Source organism: Danio rerio, chromosome 23 (genome assembly GCF_049306965.1).
Source record: "Danio rerio strain Tuebingen ecotype United States chromosome 23, GRCz12tu, whole genome shotgun sequence".
Taxonomy (NCBI): Eukaryota; Metazoa; Chordata; class Actinopteri; order Cypriniformes; family Danionidae; genus Danio; species Danio rerio.
The window spans coordinates 27,167,766-27,178,028 of NC_133198.1; the positions used below are offsets into that span (position 1 = coordinate 27,167,766).

The 10,263-nt window shown below is 34.4% G+C and overlaps 1 protein-coding gene across 1 annotated transcript; it reads right to left on the minus strand.

The window, feature by feature from the left end:
* Positions 1–667: 667 nt before the first annotated feature.
* On the minus strand, positions 668–7,659 carry ddost (dolichyl-diphosphooligosaccharide--protein glycosyltransferase subunit (non-catalytic)). The gene is given in 11 exon segments (NM_213093.1): positions 668–1,230; positions 1,779–1,885; positions 2,078–2,198; positions 2,380–2,527; positions 4,547–4,695; positions 4,774–4,867; positions 4,944–5,038; positions 6,752–6,855; positions 6,947–7,033; positions 7,112–7,222; positions 7,439–7,659. Coding segments are annotated over 11 exon segments (1,326 nt in total). The 5' UTR covers positions 7,599–7,659; the 3' UTR covers positions 668–1,080.
* Positions 7,660–10,263: the final 2,604 nt, after the last annotated feature.

Sequence of the window (10,263 nt, forward strand, 5' to 3'; positions counted from 1 at the left end):
ATGGCTAAAATAAAATTGTAGTTAACATTAATTGTTACTTAAGTTACAACGTAACGTAAAATATGTTACCAATTGTCATATCTCAAAACTACAACCAATAAAATACCTCTATGGAACAACTGTTTGCTTTAAAGATATACGTCGCTGATAAATTGCTACAGGACTACAATGGTTGTCGACTTATTTATACGTCACTCGTCAAGCATCTCACGTCCTTGCTTTCCCGGTGCCTTCTCTTTATGCCGTGAGATTGATGGATAGATGGAAATTATTAGACCATTTTAGATGACTTTTTTTTCTAAACTTTCCACTCAAAGAACAGGCTACATTTTTTTCTTCTTTTTTAACAGCAAATTAATTACAAGCATGATTTCGGAAGTGACTGAAGTAATAAAGCTAAAAATTTCAGTACTAAAATTTGAAATCACAAGAGTAAATGAATTTAAACAAAATAGATAATACTCTATTCAAATACAAAAGTTATTTTTAAATAGTAAAATTATTTGTATTATATACATATTACCTAGAAATCAATTCAAGAATAGAAATGGAGTCATAAGGCTCTAAATAAATTATTGTATATAACTCATCATAAAATTTTTTTTAAAAAAATCATAGAAATCCTTCAGGTTTAATCATGAACCGAAAAAAATAAATAATAAAACAATTTAGTGGTGGAATGTTATTTTTACTGTCTTTTAACCACATTCTTAGCATCCGTTCATCTCCTTACAATTTTTCAAAGATTTCAAAACAATCTTCATACCAAGAGCTGAAACATCAGTGCATGTTGTAGTATAAAGCCATACCAAGTTGCTTTTTGTACAAATAAAAGACAAAGTGTGCCCCAAAACACTTTAAACATCCCATTGGCAAACAAAAAAAAACATCCTTTGTTAGATTATCCAACATTTCCCCAAAAATCTCAATTTACAAATGTTGCATTTAGCTGTAATAGCACACCATCCAATTCATCAAATTGAGCCCACATATTTTAGATCTCTATTACTTATGATAGAGGGCTGGAGCCCATCAACTTTTTTTCAGTTTTACATTTTCTACATCTTCACTGATACTCCTTTAATCAGACTTTTCTTTTTCTCTCATATGGAGAAAGACGACACTGAAGACAAAGAGTCCCGCCATCATAGAGAAGGCACTGGCGTAATATGGAAAAGCAGAGGGGATGAAGCGCTCGTACTGGGTGTGCTGTAGCGGCCGGACAGAAACCTGGGGAACAAACAAAAACACTAGTAAACATCAAGAGCAGGTATTTAATTAAATGTATTTTTAAAAAAAAATATATATATATATATATATATATATATATATATATATAAATTTAAAATAGATAATGTATAAGCGTACTAAACATAATACAGAAGTAATGTATTTAATATTTAAAAAACATTTATAAAAATACTGAAAATATGGATGGAAATGTCTACATTTTCTGAAAAGAGATCATACAAAACTGTACAGCATTAAGTCTTTAAAAAACTTGTTGCTGATAAGAATGTAAAATTACATTGATATATATAATTTAGGGCTCCGCTGTTTCCTAAATGATGCTTGATTAAAAATAATTAAATGATTCTTATTATATACATGCAATCGTTCTTTAAATCATAGTTTTAAATATCAGTCATTAATGAATGCAATTTTAATTATGACTGTATGTGGGCGGTGGGGGGCTGCCAACTTTTTGTTGACAGTGACAACGCAAACGTTGCCAGGACAACACAATATCATTAATTCTAATAATTTATCAGTCTCACCTGGGTTGAAGAGTACAGGTGAGTGTAGCCGAGTCTGTTGTAGTCAACTTTGAACTGAAAAACTCCATATACATCAGGAAGCTTGAACTGTACACTGTATTTTCCACCTTTACAACAAAAGTGAAACATTGTATTAGCAGATTCAATGCTTACATTCACTACTGTACAAAAGTTTGGGATAAAGTACATTTTTTGTTACCACTTAAGGTCACATGATGCTTTGCTATGATTACTATCTCTGTCATTGCTTTTTCAAAGATAACATACGTTATGTCAATCAAAAACTGATTATAACATACCGTTCTTCTTGAGATAGGTCCTAACAAATGGATCAATTCTGACAAATTCCAGCTGAATGTCGTCTCCATCAAAGGGCACCCACTTTCCACCAGACAACATCTCAATCACTATGCCATATTCCTGTAGGGACAATCCAGTCAGTTGTAGTGAGTCATAATGCTGTTCGTTTGAGCATACTGTTCCGTTGAAATGTTTAAAACTAAGCCAATGTCCAAGCAAGACTACTCAAAATTAATCAGCAAAATATTTACTTGCTTGTATTTTGCCAATATAAAAACTGTAATATTTAGCTATGCCTCACCACAAGGTCAGTGACGGTGTAGGCAGCAGGCGGTGTGCTCTCTCCAACAGGATGATGGGTTACATCTCCGACTCTGAGAACACCAGCCTCTTTAAACACCCAGCGGGACAAGGCCTCAGCCAGATCCTGGTTACCAGTCTGTTCATATCTGGGTCAAACATACATATGCATCATAAAAACTCAAATAAAAAGTTTCTCAGCATTGCAAAAATGGTTCAGATTTTTAGGTCCACATGAACCGGAAGCAGTGACCATTTTTTCTTCATATTGTGACAATCATTTCTCTTAGAGCAGTGGAATATTAAATAGGAATACAGTGGGCCTGGCTTGTTTTTTTTTTACTACAAGCTAAATTATTGTAGAAAAGTGGGCATTTCATTCAGAAGACCGGGTAATGGGTTTCCTCTCCATTTCTGTTTATTGTCAGAACTGACAGTTGGAGGGGCGTCGTTAAGTATCTTAGCCACGCCCAATTACTAAGACATACGAGCAATTCCATGAAAAGGTCACCCTTGCCATAAAAAAATAACAATACGTGATCACCAAAATATGGAAACCGCTTGTAATTTTTTTGGGTAAGCAAGTATTTTACAGTACTTTAGAAATACTCAAATGTTTCTGTCAATGTTTTTAAATTATTACATTTGATTTACCAAAGTTGCACAAGTGACAATTTCACATCCGCCACATCCATAACGGTGAGATGTCACATCTATAACAAAACTTTTTCTTCATAAAAGCAAAAATATTAAATAAAATAAAATCAATCATGTTTGTTCTATAGTGAGCAGACTCTCATCTTTTTGATTATCATTATATCCTTTTGGGTTGTGCAGTTTAATTCACAGAACTTCTACAAAGTATGTTGTACATGAAGTTGGAGACTTTTTTGGTCACATCCATTTAAAGTACAAAACATGTTTACAGATTGGTCAGTTGTTCTAGAAAATATAAACAAAAGTTTTAATATAACGTTAACGCATACTTTCGATGTGAATGTATGTTTGTATGCATGAGTTTTTACCGCAAATGTCACATCCATAACGCTGGAATTGCTCAACCGCAAACTGAAAATTGAACAAGTGTGCTTTCAGATTTTGCACAGATGAATTGTTCAGCACAAAATTAGCAATGTGAGCTAACAAAAATCATATGGCTAGTTTTGATTTCATTTGTACATTGAAATGGGCAATGGCTACAGGTTTTGAACATTCTTCAAAATAGTTTTTCGATTAAAAAATAAGAAACTCTATATTTTTGCCAAACATGGGATGTTTATGCTTTTTGTTTGTTGTCTTCTTCAAAAAGATTTGGGCATTAAAACAAACATTTAAAACAAGTTTTAAAGTGAAGTTTTTAACAACGCTACTACTGTCATGTCCAAGTAAACACCCAAAAGTTATCTCTAAAAAGATAACGTCAGTGGTAAATACATGATACCTGGCATACATGATAAATACACAATGAACAAAATGTTTTCTACTTCATTTCAATAATGTCAGAGGCAAATACTGGCCTGGCATACGTAATACAGTGTGTTTGGCTGTTTTTCAGATGTATATTTTGCAAATACTGTTGTGTAAATGTTAAACTGTTTTGGCTCCATCATTGTCATGCAAACTACCTAAAAATAGGTTTGAAATAAGTAAAAGGGGAGTAAAAAAACAACAACAGAATATTCATGTTTGGGTGAACTATCCCCTTTAAGGACCCCATAAAATCAAAACTAACCATTTCATTTTGTTTTGTGGTGAACAGTTCATATTGTGCATATTATTAATAAAAAAAATTGTTTGTACTTTTAATCTTTAGTTGAAATCTGAAAATGCACTCCTGTTTTTTTTTTTCAGCAAAAAAAGTCAATTATGTAAATCTTTATTAATTGGGTGTGTTGCTAACATATAACCACGCCCCTCCAACTGTCAGTTTTAAAAACAAACAGAAATAGTGAGGAAACCCTTTTTCCCATCCTTCTAAATGAAATGCCTACTTTACTACATCCATTCAGTTTGCAGTAGAAAAACAAGCCACGCCCACTGTTGTGTAATTTAATATTGTTTCTTTAGGAACTGCATCACAATATGAAAAACAGGCACAGCTTCCGGTATATATATATAAATGAATGTTTATAGCTCTGAACATGTCTTATTAATGCAACACAACAGACCTCTTTGAGCCAGTAGCAGCCTTCTGCACGGCAGAGTTGAAGAAAGCATCGCTGAAAAAGTGCAGTGATCCACTGAAAACCACACGTGCATTGTTTCTTGCCTGCAGACCAGCGATTAGAAGGGTGTTCTTTCCAACTGCATGAGGATACTGGAGAGCAAACAGACAATTAGCACGAGTTGAAATAAACGTAAGAAAAAAGAAGAACATTAAATCTCAGATCTTGACCTGTGTGATGGGACGATCAGGGAAGTAGGAGTATGAGGTGGAAGAGCCTGTCAGAATGTCCAGCACCAGAGGGTTATCTGGGTCGGCCACCATACTGAGGAAGAGAGGCAACTTGTAAAGATTATTTTTTACAAAAACTACACATGCCAGGCTATCAAGAGACCACTTACCCAACACCTTTAAACAGGACTGGTTTATCGGTGGGCTTGCCAACTATAGTTGGGGCTTTGAGAAGATTCTCTGGATCAGCAACAATTAGTGTGTGCTAAAAAAAAAAAAAAGTAATCTTTAATGACACATGACAAAGCTTAAAAAGTATTTAGTGTGAATGTCAAGACAGTTAAAAGTACTATTTTAAAAGGGTATTTTGTGGAAAATGACACTCCTGCCATCATTTACTCTTCCTTGACTTGTTCCAAACCAGTTTCAGTTTTGTTTTTTTCTGTTGAATATAAAACATGATAAACTGAGGAATGCTGGGAAAAAAAAGCCATTGACTTCCATTGCATTTTTTTGGATGTCAGTGGCTGCTTTATTCTAACATTTTTCAGAATGTCATGTTTTGTGTTCAACAGAACAAAGAAATTCATAAAAGTTAAGCAATTTAAGTGCATGTTAATGGTGAAAAAAAAATTGGGGGGGTAAACGATCACTTTAACCCTGATAACAAGTTTGTGGCCATTTTTGGGCTGAAAGAGATTGAGAAACCTGTCTGAAAAGGGGACTAATGCATTTACAATGCAGATCCTAATGGCCAATTCTGATTTTGTGACTGTATCTGATTTTTTTGCTGACCTGCTTACATAATCTTTTAAAACTGACTCGCATCTGATTGGCTGCATTTACACAGCACACGGCAAAGGCGCAACGATGAGAGGAAAAAAATTAATAAATAAAAAAAGAGCGGGGCGCTGACTGACAGCTAATAATGAAAGAGCGCCCTTTTCTCTGTTCCTAGATTTAATCTGTTTGCAGGGTTTTATTTATTTATTTATTTTTACATGTTTTACTATAGATTATAACGGAAAGGTTCTCATTTAGTCATCTTCTTTTAATCTAGGCTTTTTTAAACCAGTAGGCATCTTAATGTCATGTCCATGGCGTGATTTATGCATGTGATGTATGCAATTGTTTTATATTAATTTAAATTGGTTACTTTTTTTTAGTCCTCGTGTATGAGGTTTAAGGTTCGGGACTCTGCTGAAGTCCGTTCTGAAATGAAAGCGTTGACGTCATTCATTATGTTTTTTAATCATGTGCAACTCGCATTGACAGGTGAAAATCCGATCTACTTGCTTACACTGCATACACAAGGGCACGGATCCGATACATATAGGAAAAGTTTTCACATATGAACAAGGCCTGAATCTAAGTAAATCGGAATCCATGTTATTTTTTTCCTGCTTACATGTACATGGGCCATATCCGATATGTGCCACATGGGAGAAAATATATATTTGTTTTAAAATCGGAATTGAGTGACTTGAAACATGCAGTGTAAAATCAGCCTAATTTCTAGTAATGAAAAGACTCTGCAAGTCCATTCAAATAATTTTTTTTTTTTAGATTTTTGTTTAAATTGCATATTATGAAGACATATTTATATAATACCATAAAAACAAGTTACGGTCAAAAATAGTAATATGACATAGCAGCTTATTTTAATTTCCAAGGTTAGGTTCAGCTTTGTAAGCACCTCAGTTGTCAAACATCTTTACTGCTGCTATTGTCAATTATTATTCTATTGTATGTTAAATTTAAATATAACCCTATTAAAATAACTACTTGACTAGTTGTTGTTTTGGGTTACAATTGAGGCGAACATCAATCAATATCAGGGAAACAAACATGTATAAATGTTTATTATAATATCAGAAGCATGAATTTAAAAACTTCAGTTCAATTACTTCAAGACCTTTCAAACAACACAAATTACTATACACTCTACTATAATTATTTTGCTCTTTCCATTACTTACCTCACCAGGATCAGAAATATCATAGTTGTGGTGATCAATAACAGCAGTTTTCTCCTCATCAAATTCAATGCCACATTCACTTCCAAGCTCCCTCAGAGGATCACCTTCCAGATTCATAACGATAGAAGATCACTTTGATGTAGCCAGCAAGATATTATATGTGCATTTACACAAAGCCAACACAACAACACTCACCAATATCAGAACTGGCAGCAACAAGAACATTTCCTCCACCATCAATGAAGGCTGTAATGGTCTCAACATTGATGTTACCCCCAAAATCTGTGGAAATATGTGAACACAACAAATTAATACTAATTTCTGATAATTGCAGCATTAAGTTATAAGAACACAAATTACCTTCCACTGATGGAGAGAAAAGGATGAGATGGTCGTAGAGGAATTGACCATACTTGAGCAGGGAGAGACCAGGATCATCAGCAGTCTTAAAAGTAAGGTCAAATCCACGATCTGAAAAAATAAAATTAAAGTAACTATCGGTTAAAATACTTTAAACCAACCAACCAACCTTGAAAAAGTGTAATGACTTCATTTTCAGATTTACATACACTCAACGTGCATTACTCATAATATCGCATATATATGATAATACTATATTTATTTTCATATGCCAGCATCACAATTTAAAGAATTTAAAAAAAAAAAACCATACAACGTGTAGCTCACCTGCTAAACTGCGGAAGAAGATTGAATGAGTGTCTCTGATGTTGGGATTGTCTAGCAGAACGAGAGTCTTTCCGTCTCCTAAAACTGCCTGCAACATTAACGCCGCGGATAAAATAAAAAGGGCGTTTTTGCTGAAGCCCCCAGACAATGCTGTAGCCATTGTGGTACGTCGTCTTTTACAGGTTAATGTTGCAGGAGTCGCGGTCTCCCTCACTGACAAGCAGTCCGTCGCCATTTTCCTCCTTTGGACAACGTCAGCGTAAACGCGGATGTGCACTCTGACCCGGAGCTCCAGCCAATCGCTTGCTGCCTCATGGACTCATTGAATATTATAATGAGACCAAATGTATATTAATGAAATGATAAATGTAACTATACTGTAAACTTACTACTGTAAATGATATGTAATAGTGTACTACTAAGATATTTAATTTGTTTCTATTTTATTATCTCAGCGACTAAACTGATTTTTTTTTGCTAATGTTAAGAATATTGTTCATATCTTTTTACAGTCATTGGTTCATACCTTTTTTGTGTTGTCTTCTTTTAGACCAGCAGAGGTCAGTGCAATATTAATATTTAGTTTATTTTATATCATCTATTCTTTATTGAGTATAACATAACATACAAAATACCAAGTAAACAAAAAAGAAAACTAATACAATTTCAAAAAAATAAGAATGAAAACCAAAAAATAAACTCACACAAATAAATACAAAAGCAAAGATTCAGACAAACAAGTTAAAGACATGAGCAATGTTACAGAGAGGTTTTTGATTGAGCTTTTTTTTTTTAAACATATCCAAAGCTCTGAACGAAATATTTATTTTGGCTGTTTATATTTTTTTATTGTTGTGATGTTCTCTGTGTCCAAATGTTGGATTTTACAACTACTCATAATTTTACTGCATCTCATTTTGCTTGCAGTTTCCATTTAACAGCCAGTGGTGGAAAGAGTACTAAAAAGCATACTTAAATAAAAAAAAGTACCATTACTTGCCTAAAAATGTAGTGTGAGTAGAGTAAAAGTACCTGTTGTAAATATTACTCAAAGTAGGAGTAATAAGTAGCCCTATTAAAAGTGCTCAAGAGTAGTGAGTTGTGAGTATTATGCTGTTAAAAGTTGATGCATTTACATGTCATTTGTGGATGTGTGTGAGTAAACGTAACATTCTGTAGTGCATTTAGTTATTGCCCAGCAGGCACACAATGTCATAAGATGTTAATATTAGGTTAGATTTAGGTTTTGATGTCAGGTGACCAAAATTCAATGTCTAGCCAGTGTCTAAGAACAACTTTATTTTGATGTCCAATAAAGACATCAAATGACGTTGATATTTGGTTTATTTTAGGTTTTTAGAAAGTGACCAAAATCCAATGTTGAGCCAGCACCTGTGGTGAAAAAAACTCTTCTAGCTTTGGACAGACATGTGTGAGAGTCAAAGCGATGTCACAAAAGGAACACCCTTGCTCAACTTTTAGATGCAAGGCTCATTGGGCTCAACACAAGATCAACATTCACCACATGGCGCCCAGCCACGATTTGGGACACTTTACCCCTAATACAGCGAGCTGTGTACACACCCCCAAAATAACACTTTTGAACACATTATATGAAAAAAATCTGAACTGTGTTTTGAACTGAACCAAAACTGGCACACTCAGAAGAACCATAATATTAATATTAAATCTTGAAAAAAAGTTAAACTATCTGCCCTTTAAACCAACATTCTATTGGCGTCAAATACTGACATTTATTCATCAGTTATGGCAACCAAAATTCAACATCTGATAGATGTCATACAGGCAAAGTCGACACAACGTCAAGCTGTAACATCATTAGACGTTGATATTTGGGTGGTTTCAGGTTGGATGTTGGACATTGACATCGGGCTGACGTTGAGTTCTGATGCAAACCCGATTTTCATTTCCAAACAAAATGCAGCGTCTCCACAACATTAGGGTACAATTTCAATCTGAGGGCATGTTGACATCTTGTGCCTGCTGGGTGTTTAAGGCCATTTTGGTCATCATACAGTAAATAACCATCATCTTCTCATCAGTGACATGCATCTAAACCAGGGGTGCCCATACTCGGTCCTGGAGGGCCGGTGTCCTGCAAAGTTTAGTTCCAATCCCAATTAGACACACCTGGGCTAGCTAATCAATCTCATACTAGGCTTTCTAGAAACATCCGTGCAGGTGTGTTGAGGCAAGTTGGAGCTAAAATCTGCAGGACATTGACCCACAAGGACTGTGTTTGGGCATCCCTGATTTAAACAGTCACTGGGTCAATGCGTGGACAGTTTCTTGGACAGTTTTAATGCTTCCAAACAGTTTGCTGCAATGTAAAGTGCACATGTCTTGAGGTAGTTCATTATGATGCAATTTACCTTCTATGTGTGATTTGATTGGACAGGAATTACAGGACTGATTTTTCTAATTCCCATAGACAAGAAAAAATAAAATTGTGACTGCAGGTTGAAGGAAAGAAGTGGAGTAAAAGTACAGGAACTGCACTAAAAATGTACTCAAGGAAAAGTAAAAGTACACCTTTTTAAAACTACTTAGTAAATTACAATTTCTGAGAAAAACTACTCAATTACAGTCATTTGAGTATTTGTAATTTGTTACTTTACACCACTGATAACAGCTCATTACATGTAGTACCAAAGTGTGATTAATACATCTGGGCAATAATGGTGGAAATTGTCAAATACAGAAAAGGGTCTAGACATGAGAAATTTTTCTCTTGGATAAAAAAAAAAAAAAAAATGGCCAAATAGCGCAAACCATATATATGCAAGGCAAAGAAAGATTAATAA